Below are 21,065 nucleotides of genomic sequence, written 5' to 3' on the forward strand. Positions count from 1 at the left end.
ACACATGCTTTAATGTGTCTAGGAAGGACTTGGACTGCTTCTCTCCTGAAATAAAGAATTCCGGGATTTACGTCAATCTCACAGGTTCTCTCCCTCTTGTCTCTTCTTCTTATAGAATATACAGTACGCTGGGCTCTCTGGAAAAGTTAGCTGTTACCATTATAGGCATAAATATCAACTGCAGTGATCTCACGCTCACAAATAGAAGTCATATAAATAACGTAAAAACTGATTAACTTCATACAGACACAGTGACATTTTCTGCCTCCCTTCTAAATTAGATTGTTAGATTATTAAAAATTGGATTGTTCAATTATATTTATACTTTGCCATTGGTAGACCAAGCTTGTTTTTGTGTTTGGATATTTTATGTTTAGTCTTCTGTTTTAGCTACCGAAGACACTCTTCAGAAAATCCTAGACTCCTCAAAACTTAAACTGCTGACAGTCCAGGAAATCTGTGAGAAATTTTCAAAAAAGGGCTGTTACAAATTCATTGCTGAGAAAGAATTTAAGATGGAGGAACTGAAAACCTTGGACAATGCTGAATTGTGGAAGGTTAGTCACTTTTACTTTTACTAAATTTTTTTTGTTGGCCCCAACTAGTATATCAGGCTTCATCTTGACATGGACAACTGTCATCTAATAGAGGCAAGAATATAAACTGTTTCTGGATACAGCTCATAACCCGTATAGGATGATAGCCCACAGGGGACACATGTTTAGAAATGTCGGGGATTTTAATAGTAGTAAAATACTGATATTTCTATCAGAAAAAAATGTCATTAACATGGGGTGTTTTATACTCTTTTATACATGCTCAGTGAAAGAACAGCAAATGGATATTTTCCCTAGGTTCTTTTATGCAGTTCTCTCTATTAAATAACATGACCTTATTTCACATTTCTAGATTTCAATTCTCTTTTAATACAAATCCCTGATTCCACATCTCCGAAAAACATAGTAAACTACAGGCCATAACAATTCCATTTCCACTGTCTTTTTACTACCAGACAGTACAGGAGGCCTGGTTGAAAGAACTCCAGGAACAAGCTGGTGGTCAGCAGCTTGTTTACACTGCAGAGGACTTTGAATTTGTAAGTTCAGTAAAATATGCACATGTACTAAAGGTACAGAATAATATAAGTTAGTTATTTTATTGTATGTGGTATAAGGGCAGGTTTGATCATTACAGTAAAATGTATTTTATTGTGTTGTTTGTGAGTGTGTATATATATCTTGTAGTTCCAGGTCAAGCACAGATGTTCACTTGAATAGTAAACTACAGTATCTACATTTTAATACTTTATAAGTAGCTTACATTATAAAGATTTGTTTGTCAGTTCAAACAAAGAAATGCATGATCTACAAGCAATTACCTAGTTTTACTCAACTCAAACAAACAGTAATTTGAATAAAACATGCAAAGCAAAACAAATAGTTTATATATAATAATGTGTGAAGTCAATGTTTTACATATATTCAAATTATTAAAAACTATACTGCAACCACACTGTATCTAAAATGCTTTTTTAGAGTTTAAGGCTATGTGAAAAGATCTGTTTTTAAATAAATTGTTTTATGGCTTTTTTTTCATTGACATTTCAATTCTATGTCTCTACAGGACAGATACACATCTGCCAGATCTGGCTTCATTAAGCTCTATCTTTCCTTTAAGGGACTGTCTGAGAATGATCTTGAAAGATTCTGGAAAAAACTAATAAAAGCTCTGTAAGTCTTTTTTCTCCAAATGCCCAAACTTTACAAGAGAAGGGAGTGCCTTCCTTAAAACTCGAAAATTTTTGGAGCATTTCTATATAATTTATCATGAAATTCTGATACGACGTTAAAAAAGTACTAGATTCACATCATGTGAAGTAGCAAAAAAACAGCAAAAATGGAAATGCAAGGTTTCTGCATGACAATATGGAATATTGGAATTTTACCCTTAAAGTCAAGAGGTATTAACAAGAGGTCTGCTAGTTGTTCTGTGTTTTCTATGTATTTCTATGTTTTATGTTTTATATGTATTTAAACAGTTATGGATATTATGCATGCATCCTATTTTTAAGATTCAAAATATCTACATTCTAAAATTCATTCGTTTTTTGTTCTATTGTGCTTTAATGCTTCCAGGAGAGAACTTGCAACCTCTGCTGCAGAAAAGAAGCTCCATGGATCTGTGGATCTCAAAGGTTCTGCCTCTGTCTCTCCTTCAAGTAAAAAATACAGCACGCTAGGCTCCTAGGAAAAAGTATTCCTATTGTCAGATGGACATAGGTGAACTGCAATATCCTCACACTCACAAATTACAAGTCACATAAATAAGAGTACAGTATAATTAACGAAACGTCATCCAGACCCATACAGAACTTACTGGAAGCACAAATGAGTGCCAGTATTTTTTTTCCACTGAAACACTTTCATATTTAGCATGGTGGAGCAATCATGCTCCCATGTTGAATAAAATGCTTGAACATTCAGTTTAGTACAAACTCTGTTTTATGATAACTGCAAGAGAAGATTTTAGATTAATTGTTTACTATCCTTTTCTGTTTCACAGATGACCGTCTAAAGGCATTCATATGCCTGTATCTTGCAACAGAGAAAGAAATCATCGCAAGACTTTTAAGACAGGGCTATTTCATCATTTATGAGAAAATGATGATGATCACTGAGACACATCTGAACAATATCGAATGGATGGTTGGTCAAAGTCTTATTTACTTGTTACATGTTATGTGACAGCCTTGTCACCTTTTATCTCCTACAAATTTACTCTAGCTCAGGTTAATAAGTGCCAGAAAATCTAATATCAGCAGTAATCCTCTCTTTCGAACAAAGAACTTCATCTTAACATAATAAAAAACAATTGTTTTAAAGTATAAATATTTCTTAACTGTCTGTTCTGCCACTAACAACGAGGGGCCGCTGTATCTTATTTCTTATATTTAAAACAAAATAATGACATAATGACTTCTGTTTTTGTCAGAAATGACTGGAACATGACATGTGTTTACACCTGGTCACTTCATGCGCCTCTGAGTATAAGGGTTATATCTGGATAAGGCCAAGCCATGTAAAACTGCAAGTGTAAACGCACCCAAGATGTAAACCAGATACAACTCCAATCTCTTAAACCACTTCAGGAGGCGTTCTGAGACATGTTCGAGCCACGTTATAGCAATGTAAATGCATCTGTGTCTCTTCAAGATGCATTCCACAACCAAAACTTCTCCCAGCACAACAGAAAGTCCTCCCAGTACAACCGAAACACCAGTTATAATTGCTGCACAATAACAGCATCACACACTGCGACAGATTCCAGTTCCAGACTTACCAGAGACACATTTGAATACCGAGTGTAAATGCATGTAGCTAAAATCTTATCAAGATCCAATCCAGATATTAGTGAAATGAATTCAATTGTGTTTTTACAGAATAGCGAATTACCTGAGCTCAGGCTTTTTTCTCACTACCTTTTAAATTTCAGAAACTCCTGGAGGACTGGCTAAAGGAAATCCAGAAACCTGCTCGTCATCAGCAGCTCAATTTCAGAGCAAATAACTTCAAAGTTGTAAGTCAGTTTTGACCATTACAGTACAATGCCAAAGTTTCTTATACTGTAGTACCAAATTAAGCACAGAAATTGACTTGAGTAGTAAATAACAGTTTCTACATTTGAAGACTTCTACTGTTGGTAGTCTGGAAATAATGTAGATTTAAACAGATAACTAATAAGCAGACATTGTGGATTTAATTATAATCACAAACAGTACATTACTGACTGTACTGGCTGTATACTGCAAACTGGCAAATAAATTAGTTTAGAATCTCAGGATTACTACAATGTATTTCTGCTTTTTCACTAAAACTGTCTCTATAGGTCTCTTACCACCTGCCTTGCCAACCTGACGTCCGTAAGGTCATGCTTTTCTACAAGGCACTGTCTGAGGATGATGTCGAAAAACTGTGGGAGCAAGTGCGAAAGGTTTCAAAAGATCAGAAAGACACTCCAGTCTCCAAAAAGCCAAAGCGCTCTTAAATAAACTGAGAGGAAAAACTGAAACAGAAAGCACTAATATTAGGGATCCTACAAGTCATGTCTGGGCTATTATGGTGTGCAACTATTTTATCTTTATCTTTGGATGCTTTATTTTTGCCATTCTACTGTATGAAAAGATGGTTTCTTTTTATTTGAGGGGTGTTTAATTAGTTTTTTTTTTATTATAATGTGCATGAGAGTTAGCATTTAAACTTTGTGTATACGGATTTATTAATTTGTCATTTTGTCACTAAAAAATGAAAGTTATGGAAAAATCCTTTGAAGAAATCATGAAAAATTATGAAACATAATTTTAAATTACACAGCAGGTCACAATATTCCATCTCTTCAAAGTTAGTGGATCAATTAGTTGATGTTGATTAGTTGATTAGTGATGTTCTGGGTCTGATTTTCCTGTGTAATTCAGCACATTGTGAGCATCTGGTATGGAAAACGGACCAGCGCAAATTCTACATTTTAAGTTAAACACTAAGTTGTTTTATGACTCTTTGCTATATAGTTTAATTATATATCGTATCTTAATTTCATAATGTAGTGTGTTATTTTTGTATTCTGTTTAGTAGCAAAACACATTTGCAAAGTGCCTTCCAGAGATATTAGATCTCAGAATGTTTTAAGCTTCGCTACCTTATGTTATTTTACCTTTGTTTCAGTTTCTGATTTGGCTTCTTTATTCTTTTCTGATGATCACATTTCTTTATATAAAAATGATTACCTTTGACCTTTCAGGGTCTCATCCAAAGAGCGCACAGTGTTTGTCAGTTTAATTGAGATAAAGTCATCTTTTCTATTTCTAGACGATACTGAAAGTGCAGGGTTAAATAGCTCTATGGGAAAAGAGTGATCTGTCGTTTGATATTTTTGTAAACTGAACTGCTTAGTTGTGACTTTTATGAATTGGGCTACTGCTGAATAGGAAATTACATGCATCATTTATCGCAACAGTAGTGGAAATATGGTGGATTAACTGTAGTAACGGGTTTGCTTAGCTGTAAGACTACAATAAACATGTAAAATGTGTTTGTGATTAAATAGATAAAACTTGAGCAGTTCACTCCTGCTGTCTGTTGTGTTGCTGATTAGCAAATACTGAACATTCATTAACTTTCATCCCCTCACTCTTTCTCGGTAACTACTGAAAAGAACACACATTACCATTCAGAAATCTGGAATCACTGCTTTCAACAATATAAAAGCAGTATAGTGGCAGATAAACATATGAACTGAGCAACTTTACACGTTTTCACATAATCACAAATCTTTAGAAGAGCTGAAATAACTGACTGAACGTTAAATGCGTCTACAATGATGAACAGAGCTGTAGATGATTTTAAAATGACTGCATAGATACAAATGCAATGAATATTCATAATGCCGTATTTTTTAAAAGTGACACTCAAAACTTGAGACCGAAAACCACACAGAAAAAAAAATTATACATTTATAATTACCAATCAGTCATAGTAGTAAAACCACTGATGTGAAAAGAATAACATCGGTTATCTGGTTCCAGTGGCTCCTGACAAGGAGTAGGAAAAATTAGGCAGCAAGGGAACAGTCCATTCTTGAAATCGACATTTGGAAGCATGAAAAATGTGTGTGTCAAGCGTGAGAATCTGAGCCACTCTGACAAGAACCAAACTGATGTTCTAGACGACTGGGTCAGAACACCTGCAGAACAGCCGGCAGGTCTTGTGGGGTGTTCCTCCCAGTATGCGGTGGTCAGTACCTACCAAAAGTGCTCCAAGAAAGGACAACCGGTGAACTTGTGACAGGGTCATGGACTCTCCGTGGTGCTCATGTAGGCCTCACCTCAAAACTTACAGGACTTTAAAGATCTAAGAAGATCTAAGAGACTTTAAAGATCAAAGAACACCGTAAGACGTCTTGTGAAGTCCAAAGTTGTTTTGGCAGCATGGCCACTTTATTAGAAACACTTACCTTGTGCTTCCACTCACTGGACACTTTATTAGAAACACTTACCTTGTGCTTCCACTCACTGGACACTTTATTAGAAACACTTACCTTGAGCTTCCAGTCACTGGACACTTTATTAGAAACACTTACCTTGTGCTTCCACTCACTGGACACTTTATTAGAAACACTTACCTTGCGCTTCCACTCACTGGTCACTTCATTAGAAACACCTACCTTAAAGCTTCACTGATGAAGAGCTGGAGGATGGCTGACTTGTTTATAAATGTAGAGCAGTATAAACTAACCCACAAACAGCCCAGTTTTGCCCATATTCTCTATGTTGCGAAACTTTCAACAGTAACCACAAAAACACAAGACTTCCTATCCAGTCTTTTGTTAACTGAAGTGCATTCAAATCAAACACTAAAGGTAAGAAACCGTTTTCCTGTTGTTGTTGATAAAGAATCATTAGGCTAGCCTAGTGCTTTTAATCAATAAATCATTAATTGCTGAACTAATACATTTCCCACAGAAGTAATGTTAACCTAATGATCTGTAATATCCCAGTCTGATTCCCAGTCTGCGCTACACCAATAAGAGTCCTTGGGCAAGTCTCCTAACACTAGGTTGGCCCACCTTTCTAAGGATAAGAGCTCTGGATAAGAGCGTCAGCTAAATGCCAGAAATATAAATATGTATATATTAAATTCCAAAAATATGAAAACTTGACATTTTACATTTATGGCATGTAGCTGACACTCTTATCCAGAGCGACTTACAAGGTTACTCGTGTTACAGATGCAGGCCAACCTAGTGTTAGGAGTCTTGCCCAAGGACTCTTACTGGTGTAGCACAGCACCACAGTCACCCAGACCGGGAATCGAACCCCAGTCTCCCACATGGTGTGGTAGATCAGTGGCAGGTAGTGGTGTCACCTGTTGCGCCACACCAACTACTAACAAAACCGTGATATTCACATACTGCACAGTAGATGAATAAACCTTGCATCTCCGCAACAAAAAAAACTTCTACTGACTTCCATTAAAAAGTTATTAAAATTTGGAGCATTTCTATTGGTCCATTCATCAAGAGATTCTGATATATTGTAAAGAACAAGGGCCAGAAAAAGACAAACAGCAAAAATGGAGATACAAGGTTGCTGGCGTGACAGCGAGGATGTTCATGAGTCCACGTCCAACACATCTGTCCTCACAGCTTTACAGACCAGGTCTGATTCTCATCATTTTTACAATGAAAATTTGTATAAAAAATAAAATAAATAAAATAATTTTTTTTTTTTTTTTTTTTTTACTTTGTTTATTAATTGTAGTTATTATTAATGATTATATATATGATATTATTGTGTATTATATAAATATAAATATAATGTAGTGTAACTCACAGAGAGCTCTCTGTGTCTGCTGCTGCCGCCTGATGGATGGAAGCCGTTGGTGGCGCCGTGCTCGCGCCGTGCTCGCGCCGTGCTCCTCGCGCCGTGCTCCTCGCGCCGAGGCAGGATAACTGCCCCATTAGCTTAGCTGGTAGCTACTAAACCACCCAAAACTAAGGGGAGAAAATCAGTACAGTGCCTTAACATCACCTCCAGTTTGTAATAATGTCCCCAGTGAGTTTTACAGCCCGGCACACAGAGACCCTGCCTCACCTGAACTCCAGCGACCCCTCTGACCAACTTTATTCACTAAACTCCGCTTCTTCCGCTTTACACATCTATTAATTATGATTTTCTACAACTGAACATCTTACAGTAATAAAGTGACCCAGGTTAACAGCAGACTCCAGCTGTTTATTCAGGGCGTCGCTCTAAACGGGGAGCAAACTAGCTATAGCTAACCCCTGCCTGTTCACCCACCTGTCTCACGACAAAGCCCGCCTATCCGAGGCTTGCCCGCCAATCCCAGCGCAGGCTTATGCAGCGATCAGCCAATCCCAGCGCAGCAAGCCCCGGTGTAGGAATACGGAGGGGAGAGAACGACGTTGACGCTCATCGGCATGGCAACAGGCCGAACCACCACGGTGAGATCCTCCCCCTCCGGAAAGTAGTGCCAACTGCATCGCGGTGAAATGACCTGGTCTAAGGAGATTTTCTGGGTCGTAAATGCATTGTGAAGCATTCGTGGGTGTATTCTTTAAAATGATGCACTGATGGGGGTCGAAAACAGATGAATTTAGAGGGTTTCCCTTCCTACTATCCTCCCTCCCACGTGTAATCCAGGTGTGGTGTGGTGTTTGGGATGAGCTCATTTCAGAAGGGCTTGTTGGGTCTGGTTCTTCAGTCTGGTTAAGGACAGTTTCTCAGTCTCAGATTTTCTTGTTCCAGGTTTTTAGCCAGAGGTAAGACCAAAAAAAAGTTTTTTTTAACCCTTTGTTGGTCTGATCTTGGGGTTTTACGCCAGCAGTGACCAGTAAAACAGCTGTGAAGATGGTTCTGGGTATGGATGGGTAAATATTTGATCGGTGTCAGTATCAGTAATGGTATATTAATATAGGAAGCTATAAAGATAAAGAGCTATGACTCCACCTCTAAAGGTCGTCATTAGTTAATATTCATAAACAGAAGAGAAGTCAGGGATTGGTGCAATTGAACCCCGGGGCACTGTCAGGGATTTTGGGCCCCTGGACCCCACAGCTTTACCAATTCTGCCTTAATACTGAGTCCGGCCCTTAGTCCCCGTTGTGTTTTCTCCCTGACCGACTTGCCAATCCTCTCCTCAGGCAAAGCGAGACCATGGATGCATCGCCTGAGTGGAAGGTAAGGTGAATGTGGTTATTATAAAATATAATAATTGCGCTTATGCTTAATATCTAACTCCTTCTTTTAAGAGACAGGAGTCTGTGCTTTGCAAATACTCAAACTTGAATGGCAGTGGTTTTAATGATATGGCTGATGTAAGGCGTGTGTATGCACCATATGGCCACTTCACATCATACACGTCTTTATAACTGCAGGTCTTCTATGATCCCGTTCACGGCCACATTGAGATGCACCCTCTGCTGGTGACAATAATCGACACTCCACAGTTTCAACGATTGAGGAACATCAAGCAACTTGGCGGAGGCTATTATGTCTTTCCAGGAGCGTCCCACAATCGCTTCGAGCACTCCATTGGGTAGCGTTCTGTTACTTGACATGACTGACTCATGGGCATGGGTAGGAAGAGTGTACTTTAGGCACAGAGGTCTTTACCGTTAGGTAATAGTAATGTATATCACTTTGTATTTTATTAACAGTGTGGCACATCTGGCAGGCAAGCTAGTCCAAGGCCTGAGAACTCGTCAGAGTTTGGATATTACTGACACTGATGAACTCTGTGTGAAGATCGCAGGATTGTGTCATGACCTTGGTGAGGTATTCGTTACACACAAAAGTCACAACTGGTCACAAGTGTTTCGGGAACAGGTTGCTCATGAACCACACGTTTCATACCGCAGATAATCATTACTTGGTTTGGATTTCAGCAAGTACTGAAACACAGTACGGATAGCAGAGATGCTGACTGACTTGCCCTTAAAGGTTCCTCATTGAATTCAGACTCTTGGACCCTTGGCTCAAATCAGACTCGCCCTTAAAGATTACTGACACAACTCAGACTCGCCCTTAAAGATTATTGACTCAATTCAGACTCACCCTTGAAGGACCCCTGACTCAACTCAGACTTGTCCTTACAGATTATTGACTCAATTCAGACTTGCCCTTAAAGGACACCTGACTGAACCCAGACTCACCCTTAAAGGTTCTTGACTCAATTCAGACTCACTCTTAAAGAAACCTTGACTTAACTCAGACGCACCCTAAAGTTTATTGAGACAAATGAGACTCGCCAATTCAGACTCACCCTTAATAGGTTCAATTCAGACTCAATTCAGACTCACTCAATTCAGGTTTTTGACTTAATTCAGACTTGTCCTTAAAGGACCCCTGACTCAACTCAGATTCGTCCTTAAAAGGTTCTTGACTCAATTCAGACTCGCCCTTAAAGGACCCCTGACTCAAGTCAGACTCACCCATAAAAGGTTCTTGACTCAATTAACACTCGCCCTTAAAGGACCCTTGACTCCACTCAGACTTGTCCTTAAAGATTATTGACTCAATTCTGACTCGCCTTTAAAGGTTCTTGACTCAACTCAGACTCGCTCTTAAAGGACCCTTGACTCCACTCAGACTTGTCCTTAAAGATTATTGACTCAATTCAGACTCACCCTTAAAGATTGACTCAATTCAGACTTGCCCTTAAAGATTATTGACACAATTCAGACTCGCCCTTAAAGATTATTGACTCAATTCAGACTCGCCCTTAAAGGTTCTTGACTTAATTCAGACTTGTCCTTAAAGGACCCTTGACTCAACTCAGACTTGTCCTTAAAGATTATTGACTCAATTCAGACTCACCCTTAAAGATTGACTCAATTCAGACTCGCCCTTAAAGATTATTGACACAATTCAGACTTGCCCTTAAAGATTATTGACACAATTCAGACTCACCGTTAAAGGTTCTTGACTTAATTCAGACTTGTCCTTAAAGGACCCCTGACTCAATTCAGACTTGTCCTTAAAGATTATTGACTCAATTCACACCCACCCTTAAAGGTTTTTGACTCAACTAAGACCCCCCCTAAAGATGATTGACTCAATTCAGACTCACCATTAAAAAGTTCTTGACTCAATTCAGACTCGCCCTTAAAGGACCCCTGACTCAACTCAGATTTGTCCTTAAAAGGTTCTTCACTCAATTCAGACTCGCCCTTAAAGATTCTTGACTCAGTTCAGACTTGTCCTTAAAGGACCCCTGACTCAACTCAGACGTGTCCTTAAAGATTATTGACTCAATTTAGACTCGCCCTTAAAGGTTATTGACTCATCTGGACTTCATTCAGATTCGTCTTTAAAGGACCCCTGACTCAACCCAGACTTAAAGACTCCTTAAAGAGTATTGACTCAATTCAGACTCATCTTTAAAGATTATTGTCTCAATACACACATATTTTACTCAGACTCGCGCTTAAAGAATTCTTAGTTCACTCAGACTTGCCCTGAAGGGTGTCTCGGCTTGTTAAGACTTGCCCTGAAGGGTGTCTCGGCTTGTTTAGGCTTGCCCTGAAGGGTGTCTCGGCTTGCTCAGACTTGCCTTGAAGGGTGTCTCGACTTGCCCTTAAAAGATTTTTTTCCATGTTTCAAATTCCACTGGTAGCAGTTGATATTTGATTCTAATCCCTGATCAAGCCCTTTTGTATATTTCTCAAATGAAGGTCATGGCCCGTTCTCTCATGTGTTTGAGGTGTTCATGAAGGAACTGAACCCAAGTTCAGAGTGGAAGGTACTTTATACTGCGTGTTGTAAATATTTATGGCCGATAATGAATCTGCACCTGAAATGGCCTTATCAGCTGTGGTTGTTTTCTCGCAGCATGAGGAGGCATCAGTCCGGATGTTTGAATACCTGGCTGAAGTGAATGGCATTAGTCATGTCATGAGAAAGGATTATGGCTTTCAAGACCAAGACTTCCAGTTTATCAATGAGCTTATCTACGGCCCCAATCCACCAGGCAGCAAGAACCTTGGAGATTCTCATTCTGCTCAAGATCCCCAGGAAAGTCCACTATAATAAGAACTTAACAAATATAATATCAATAATTCATTAATAATAGTGCATAAATAGTCATTTCTTGCAGCAAACTGATACTAAATGTGATTAAAGTACCAATATTCACAGCCATAGGCAAAAGTTTGGACACCCTAATTTCATTTATGTGAACAAAGGCTCTTCAGGAAACACACTTAATTATCTTTGTACATGCTGCATTTGACACGATCTTTTCTAATATGTTCATTTCAGTAAATTTACAATAATAGAGCTTTACTGAGTGAAGGCACTGAAAATAAATGTAAATAAAATATATGGTTTGCAATACTCAGTGGCCATACGAAGGAAGGCCAAGAGAGAAGTCCTACTTGTATCAGATTGTGGCCAATCACACAACTGGCATCGACGTTGACAAAATGGACTATTTCAGCCGGTGAGTTTCAGTTGTTAAGATAAAATAAAAATATAACATATTTTATATAACATATCTATAAAAATAGCTTGTTGATCTGTTGGTTCGATCTTTTGCCCTTCATACAGGGATTGCCACCATCTGGGTATTAAATGTAACTTCTCCCATGAACGTTACTTGGTGTTTGCACGAGTTTGCAACGACAAGATACACGGAGCTCAGATCTGCATGAGGGACAAGGTGACCATTAACACATGGGAAAAAGTGTTGTTTACAGTGACTCTGGAAAACATTTCTCTTTTACAGTTTCTCTTTCATCTCCACCAGGAAGCAATGAACATGTACGAGCTCTTTCACATTCGCAGCCTCCTTCACCATACAATCTACCATCACAGGGTTACAAAGGCAGTGGAAAACATGTACGTTTCACATCAATCACTCTGTCCAATTATGCCACACAGTTGTTGAATACGAAATAAACATACAAATGAACACATTTTACCTGATGCATTTGTCTGAAAATGTCTTGTCTCGTCTTTTCAGGATAGTGGATGCACTTATAGCAGCTGAAAACCACTTTAGACTGGGTGATAAAAACCTCACCATCTCTGCTGCAGTAAACGATCCCAGCACTTACATGAATCTCACAGGTTCTTCCTCTGTCTTTCTAAAAAAATAATAGAAAATGTATTTATTTATTTATTTATTTAAATGTTTGTTGAATTTCTACCTTTTTTTTTCTCCCAATTTGGTACAACCAATAAACCCACCTGTTTGTAGATACCCCTAGCATTACCAACCACTGGTCAGCAAGCACTTGCTTGCCATTTTGGTGACACACTAAATTCTATAATTCAATAACTTATACAGCTCTGGAATTTCGTCTGGCAGCCATTGTGTTCCAGGCATTTCATTAAACAGAGCTGAGTTAGCTGAGTTTGCAGACTATGAATGGCATAAAGTCCCAAAAGCAATGTAAAAGACTAGCCGAGAGCCTGCCAAGACATGAGAGCTGTGATTGGCAGTCAAGGTTATTATTTCACCATAGTGATTTCTAAGTTCAAAGTTCACAATTAGTACTGTGTTTAAATTTCAATAATAACTTCTTTGCATTACAATTATTATAATAATTTCTTTGCATCATTTGAGCAGTTGCTTTTGACTAGTTGTCATTTCTGCAAATAAATGCTCTTAATAGCAATTGTTTTATTTGGAATCTAGGGGAAATGTTCTATGGTCCATGGTTTATGACTTACATTACAACACAACACATTGCATAAATAGTAAAAGCAGAGAAACCGATCATGTATGGTGGTCTCTTAATTGTTTCCGCAGCTGTTTATTATCAGTAATTATTCAGGGACTTCTGTACCAACTGGTGGGCCTATTCTTTGGTAATAGAGATTTGTAATTAAACTTTCAGCCCGCCGACAGGCCATAGGCTGTTTAGGGGGTTAAGTCAATATAGTAAATTTACAGAACAACACGGTACCTTATATTCTGTTCGGAAAACGTATCTATTAACATATTGCATTTTAACGTTTGCCCTAAAGAAGCTTTTCTAGCTCTTGTTAGGCCTGCTTGTCCCTCAGAATCCCAGACAAATGACATTACAAGAGACTGTGTGGTGACAAACTGTGTAGTGTTTCACTACAGAGTAGTCATGTTCTGTGGCAGTGTGAATACAATGTCGATTTGTCTTCTGTACAGATGTCATTCTTCAACAAATTCTACACTCTTCTGGCACAGAACTCTCGACAGCTCGGAGAATCACTGAGAGAATTTTCAATCGAAATTTTTACAAGTTCATTGGCGGCAAAACCTTCGAGCCTGACGATGTGAAACTCTTGGACAATGCTGAAAAATGGAAGGTGAATCACTTGTTATTGTTGTTGTTATTATTATTATGAGATGCCCTACTGGTATGTCCTGCCTGTGGCACTGTAGGGTTATTGTATAGATCAGGGATAGCAAACCTCAGTTCCTTCAGTTCTCTGCAGCTCTGCAGAGCTCAGCATTTTCCTATTTTTAACATTCTGAACTCAAGAAGGCCTTTGTTGATCAGCTGAGGAGTTTGTCAGTTGTTTTGATTGAAGAGCTGTGTGCCACAGAAGAACACATAGAAGGTTCCCTAAAGAACCTTTCAGTGGAGGGTTCTTCAAAAAGTTGTTATTGCATTTGTGTTCTCACCATCTCACCTCCAACATCTTACTATCAGGCAAAGCTGAGGGTCTGGATAGAACATGTCCAGAAAGAGGCAAGTGGGCAGCAGCCACCTTTCACTGCAGATGAATTTAAAGTCATGGTGAGTGCAGTTAAATAAACACACTTTGTTTCATTTGAAGTATTCATTCCAGTTGAATATACTTAGTGAAATGGCTTGTTACCAATTAAGTCATTCTTAATGTGCTGTGCTGTATGTTCGACTATGCAGCACCAGGCGGGGCCCTAACTCAGTACTACAGTACAGTCTCAACGTTTCTACAGTGTACTGTAAGCAGTGACGTGATTGGGCCACCCAAAATGAAAGCTTAGATAATGAAGCTTATAAATGAAAATAAATAATAAATAAATAAATAAAAAGTGATTTTGCAAATAATTATTAAAAATTATATTTTTTCATGATAATTATACATGGTATGACATGGCTTGGTTTGTTTTGTTTTTTTTCTTCTGTGGTGTTTATTGTTGATTTATTGTTATTGTTTGTTGATGCCGAATTGCAGCCAGACCAAAAATGTAATTTGTGAATTTCAAAATATTTACATTTTCCCATCCAAAGTTTACGTTTATGATAAAGCAAAGAAAAATACAAGCATGTCTTATAGATATCCTTTAGTGAAGGGTGTGCAATAATATCACAAATGGCAATACTATTTTCACTGTCCCTGCTATTTTCTGAAGTGACTACTAACTGTGTCTCTCCATCATTCCAGCCTATAAAAATAAATTATGGCATGAAAAACAAGAATCCGATTGAATCTCTCGGATTCTACAAGAAAGATGATCCACACGAACCAATTCAACTGTCCAAAGATGAGGTAATTCTAATAATAATGAAAATACAAAAAAAAACAGTACCACATGTATATAAATCAACACAAAAACCTTGTATCTCCTTTTTTTTGCAGATTTTGGACAGAATCTGAATCTAACAGTCCTTTACACTTTAGAATGGTCCAATAGAAATAACCTCTTAACTTTCATTGTACGCTAAGACATTTTTAGCATATATACAGTGTATATGAAAACAGTGGTTACTATAGTAATACTAATAGCACAATAATGTTTGTGCAATAACCCAGGGGTTCTGCGGTGGCTTTTGGCCTGCAAATGAGCAGTTCTGTCTGAAAGCTTTCTTAAATCTCTCAGATCTTGCCTGATCTTGCATATTTCTCTTTAACTACCATTTGTATGACAATTTGGACAGCAGCTGCTTAAAGAAGCCCATAGTTGTTGAGTGTAACAGTTGTCAGCTGCCACTTCCTAACAAAGATTCTTGCCCTGTCAACTCAGGTACATTTAAATAGTTTGCTACGGAACTTGTAGGTAAAATACATCATTTGGTCAAACGTCTGCATATAACTGTTATAACACTGGTCTGTATTTGTAAGGATATGTGGAGGGATATAACACCAGTTTTTTATGTATTTTTTCTCAACAATGTTTGATGTTTTGCAGGTCTCCTACCTCCTGCCTGGCAAGTTTGCTGAAATTAAAGTCATGCTTTTCTACAAGGGACAGGACAAAGATGTAGTGGAACTGGCCAAGAGACACAGCAGAAAACTCTGGGAGGAACTGCAACAGGCTCCTGAAGATCAGTAAGAGGCTCCTCTCCCAAAAAGGCCATCATGCAATATGGTAACACTGGAACTTCTACCAGGAGTCTCTAATGCGGCATCACCTTTCTTCAGCCAATCACCAGCTTCCACCTGTGTTAAAAGACCTCTATTTACATATGTTTAGATAAATTACATAAATAAGAAGTACTAGAAAAAGTGATCGCAGTGCAGTAATTACATTAATATAATGTAATATACAGAATGAATTATGTGTAATGTAACAGTGCAGTAACTACATAAACATTTTATTACTGCTTTCAAAAGTGATGTCACATCTCCCCTCCTCCACCAGTTAGGCTCCACCCCCTGCCTCTAGGTTCAGCTGGATCTGCGAGAGTCCCCATGTTGAAAGACCTGGGCTGACGAAGATTTTGACTACCAACAGATACAGCCCATCCAACTTTATGTTAATCAGGGCTATTACGGAATCAGAAATATAATCTTTAAGTAGAAAATGATAGATTAGATGTTTCATTCTCCTTGGAATTATCTCTACAGCATCTCCTGCCAGAAAGCTGTTTTACACCTTTCCATCTCTAGGCTTAGAGATGAACACTGGTCTGGATTTAGATCATGTACTCCCGGTCAGGAGGTGATGGTCAGGAGTTCTTTGAGAGGACTTTGAGAGATAAGCTGAGACCCCAATTTCATTTATTCTTATTTACCTTTTTACCTTCTTATATTTAGCATGATTTTTGTATTGATTTATTTTTCTTCATTATCAACAAATTGTTTTGTCCTGCAGTTTTAATCCAATAAACTGGAAAAATGCTCGACCAGGACAGTCTGAGCCAGGTCTACCGGTCCGTCACAGTGTAGGAACGACCTGCTTCCGTTAAAACAGCACAGTCTACGGTGGCCCACTCTTCACCAAAGCTTGTTCAAATGTAATCTTGTCCAATCAAACCGATTTCAAGAGATCTCCAAGAAAATAGAGACTTTGTTTGAGTTGAATTGGCTGTGTAATAATTGCTCTGGTATGTCGAGTACTGCGGAATAACATGGATGACGTGGAGTATCCTTCACCCCGGTCCTTGACTCCTTCCAGTCAATCTTCCCACATTTCCAAACAGATGAAATTCAGCCCTGCTCCCGCTCTCCCCAAGGATCGGTACAAGGGCACTCCACACAACCCTCCAATAAGTGACAAAGTGACTGGAGGGTGACAGCTTACAGCTAACAATCTGTTGCCGGCATCTGTTGCACATCCCATTGCAGATCTTTCCAGTGGTGACGTGTAGGCGACCGCATTATTAAACCCCTCAACTGAATGATCAGTGTCCAATGATTTCATCATTTCCCCAACCCCGGCAACCTTCCTAGCTCCCTTCCTACACTTTACAGAAAAAAAAAAAGTATTGGGACGCATCTTTTAATGTACACAATCGAGCCCCTAAGGCCGTCCAGTCTGCCTTTCTTCCACACATTGGAACTCACTGAACTCCAGCGTGGTTCTGTATGTAATAGGAGCCACGAGTCAGCTGGTGAAATTTCCTCCCTCATAGTTTAGGAACTCACAAACCCCCCTGGGGCATAGTGGTAGACCACTCAGCCACTTGTTGGCCAGCATTGTAGCAATGTTGTGTGTTTGCTGGAGAAAAACCCTGCCAGGTGGCGTCTGAGGCATCCCAGGCCGAGTTCATTCCAAACCAGGGGTGGTCCTAATGTTCTGATCTGACACTGCTAAAGGGTGGGCTTGGAGAACAGGTACTCAGGTACCCCCAGACTGTTAAATGCTACTCAGGATAGCCCTAGTGATTAAAATACTGCAGCCAACAGCGATAACTCCAGACCTTTAAGGCTTAATCCACCTGTAAAGCCAACAGAGACTCCTGTCTCTGAGAACCGGCCTGGTCGCAACCCAAGGAACCATCAGTGTACATTCAGACGAACTCTGGCGAAATGCAGCCCTAGATCACTCCAAAGTGTGACGTGAAAACAGTCTGCATCTTCCTCGTGTTTCCCTTTAAAAAGTCTCTGAAAGCAGGCTGGAATTTATGGCTTTCGAGCCCTCGGCTTGACACCGCGCTCATAAAAAGACGAGGCCTTTCAGAAGCAACGTCTCTTCTCTGGTCTTCAGCAAAGACGAAAATGGTGGGGATTTGAAGTCGTACTGGTGATGAACTGAGCTGGCATCATTCTTCCATTTCTTTCCACCAGGCTTTTGAAGTGAGACCCTGTCCTATCACTCTTTCCCTCTCAGGTGAGATTGTAAATCAATAGGGTTTTGGCACTTGCATCATATCAGAGGTTTTTGCAGTGAAGCATTTTGAGTGCAGCGTGGAGGATAAATGATAAAAGAAGGATCTTAGGGGAGAAGTTCACTCTAGCAGAAGCACTGTAACTCAAAAGACACTGAGACACTCGGCCATGTCAGAGCTCCCGGAGAAAGAGGACGTACCGCAGGCCGTTCCACCGGACCAGAAGTAGTGAGGCGGTGAAACCACTGGGTCTCTAATAAAAACAGATAATGTGTGTTTACTTGTGTGTTAATGCTGGTGTGAAGAGGTGTGTACTGGTTTGTAGAGGTTTATACTGGTGTGTACTGGTATATACTGGTGTATACTGGTGTGCGGAGCTGTGTACTGGTGTGTACTGGTATATAGTGGTGTATAATGGTGTGTAGAGCTGTGTACTGGTGTGTACTGGTAAATAGTGGTGTATACTGGTGTGTACTGGTATATACTGGTGTGCGGAGCTGTGTACTGGTGTGTATTGGTGTGTAGTGGTGTATAATGGTGTGTAGAGCTGTATACTGGTGTGTACTGGTATATAGTGGTGTATAAAGGTGTGTAGAGCTGTGTACTGGTGTGTATTGGTGTGTAGTGGTGTATAATGGTGTGTAGAGCTGTGTACTGGTGTGTACTGGTGTGTAGTGGTGTATAATGGTGTGTAGAGCTGTGTACTGGTGTGTACTGGTATATAGTGGTGTATAAAGGTGTGTACTGGTATATAGTGTTGTATACTGGTGTGTACTGGTATTTAGTGGTATACACTGGTGTGTACTGGTATATAGTGGTGTATAATGCGTGAAGAGCTGTGTACTGGTGTGTAGAGCTGTATACTGGTGTGTATTGGTGTGTACTGGTGAATAATGGTGTGTAGAGCTGTGTACTGGTGTGTACTGGTATATAGTGGTGTATAAAGGTGTGTACTGGTATATAGTGTTGTATACTGGTGTGTACTGGTATTTAGTGGTATACACTGGTGTGTACTGGTATATAGTGGTGTATAATGCGTGAAGAGCTGTGTACTGGTGTGTAGAGCTGTATACTGGTGTGTATTGGTGTGTACTGGTGAATAATGGTGTGTAGAGCTGTATACTGGTGTGTATTGGTGTGTACTGGTGTATATTGGTGTGTAGAGCTGTATGTGGTGTGTAGAGCTGTATACTGGTGTGTATTGGTGTGTACTGGTGTATATTGGTGTGTAGAGCTGTATGTGGTGTGTAGAGCTGTATACTGGTGTGTAGTAAAGTGATGTTTTATGGCGGTATATACTGGGTACATATTGGTGTGTAGTGGTGTATACTGGTGTGTAGAGCTGTATACTGGTGTGTAGAGCTGTATACTGGTGTGTAGTGGTGTATACTGGTGTGTAGAGCTGTATACTGGTGTGTAGTGGTGTATACTGGTGTGTATTGCAGTGCTGCAGTCTGATGCACATTGTTATGTAGTGGTGTGCTCTGGGATACTGGTTGTGTACTGGGATGTGTTGTTGTATAATGGTATGTACTGGCCACTTGCGTTTGGTCACATTCTCTAAGAGCCGTTTTCCTCTCAGTAGGAACAGACGGCTGTTTACAGGAAATTATACAGCAGATGTGGAAACTCCACACAAGAGCTGGCATTCAGAGTCCAGCTCCTCAGATGTTCATTAAAAGCTGCTGCTGATTTATGAACGGATGCTCTTTTATTTTTTACTCAGCTCAGCACTGAGTGTATATGTATATATATATATATATATATATATATATATATATATATATATATATATATATATATATATATTTATATTTATATATATACCCACTACAAACCCCCTGACGCTACCGTTTTGAAAGGTTTTTTGGTTTAGACAGTGATGATACACTGAGCCTTGAACATGTAAGGAGTAAATTGTAAATGTAATTTAATGTAAAAAAGTACAGAAGTACTTTAAAGACTAAAGTGAAAGTGTAAAGAGTAAGATGTATGTTTTTCTATTGAAATAGAGAAAATGTAATTGAGTACACGTAAAAAAAGCACTTGTCAAAAGTAATAAATGTAATTGAGTAAAAGCAAAAAGAGTACATTGATGGTCTAAATGAAAATGTTTAGGAGTCAAAAGTAAGTTGTTTTCTTGTAATTGAATAAATGTAATTGAGTGTAAAAGAGTGTTTAAGTGTTTAAATAAAACTGTAAGGTGTAAAATGCATTTCTTTCTTGTAATTTAGGAAATGTAATTGAGTAAACATGTAAAAAAATACATTTAAAAAAGTATTTTGTCAAAATTAAATATTTAGGAGTCAAAAGTAGTAAATGTAATCGAGTAAATGTGAACAATAGTATTTTGGGGTCTAAAAATGTTATGGGACTAAAAGTATGTTCATGTATTTGGGAAAAGTAATTGAGTAAGGGTGTAAAAGAGTACTTTGAGGGTCCAAATAAAAATGTAAGGAGTAAAAAGTATGTTTTGCTTGTAAAAGTGTAAAAGAGTAAAAGTAAGAGTGAGACTACTTTGATACTATAATTAAAATTGTAATTGAAGAAATGTAGTTAAGTACTTCAGTACTTAAGTTTCAGTATCAACCATGGTCTTGTAATTGGGGACATGTAATTGAGTAAAAGTGTCAAATATTAAAGAAGTACTTTGAAGTACTACAAGGAAAATGTAAGTTAAAAAAGTAAGTTGTAATTGAGTAAATGTAATTGAGAGTACTTCAGTACAAATCTTTTACATTAATACTTAAGTGCATAACGGGGGGCTTCCATACTTGGTGAGGGTAGTATCAGTGCAGGCTCTGACCTGTAGAAAGGTGAGACTGCTTTACGGCTGTGGGTGGTGGTGGGTGGTGTAGAGGTCACTGGCCAGATACATCAACCGCAAGCTACAACCGCATGACATCTGCTCTGCAGGAGTGAGTGGTAGCCCACCAGGACCACCAGCTCCTTTCTGGAGGTGTATTAGAGGAACGCTTGCCTGAGACGCTTGCTGTACAGCAGAGGGTGGTGAGTGATGTGGCCTGAGG

The 21,065-nt window shown here is 38.9% G+C and overlaps 1 protein-coding gene across 1 annotated transcript; it reads left to right on the top strand.

Annotated features, from left to right (window-relative positions):
- The first annotated feature begins 8,728 nt into the window (after window positions 1-8,728).
- LOC140541868 (deoxynucleoside triphosphate triphosphohydrolase SAMHD1-like) lies at window positions 8,729-15,818 on the top strand. The gene is made up of 13 exons (XM_072664663.1): window positions 8,729-8,752; window positions 8,950-9,110; window positions 9,232-9,344; window positions 11,248-11,315; window positions 11,405-11,572; window positions 11,914-12,014; window positions 12,122-12,233; window positions 12,321-12,412; window positions 12,537-12,643; window positions 13,704-13,864; window positions 14,212-14,298; window positions 14,930-15,034; window positions 15,675-15,818. The coding sequence occupies exons 1-13, from the start codon at window positions 8,729-8,731 to the stop codon at window positions 15,816-15,818; spliced, it is 1,443 nt and encodes a 480-aa protein (XP_072520764.1).
- The last annotated feature ends 5,247 nt before the right edge of the window (window positions 15,819-21,065 follow it).

The sequence above is a fragment of the Salminus brasiliensis genome, chromosome 20 (genome assembly GCF_030463535.1).
Source record: "Salminus brasiliensis chromosome 20, fSalBra1.hap2, whole genome shotgun sequence".
Classification (NCBI taxonomy): Eukaryota; Metazoa; Chordata; class Actinopteri; order Characiformes; family Bryconidae; genus Salminus; species Salminus brasiliensis.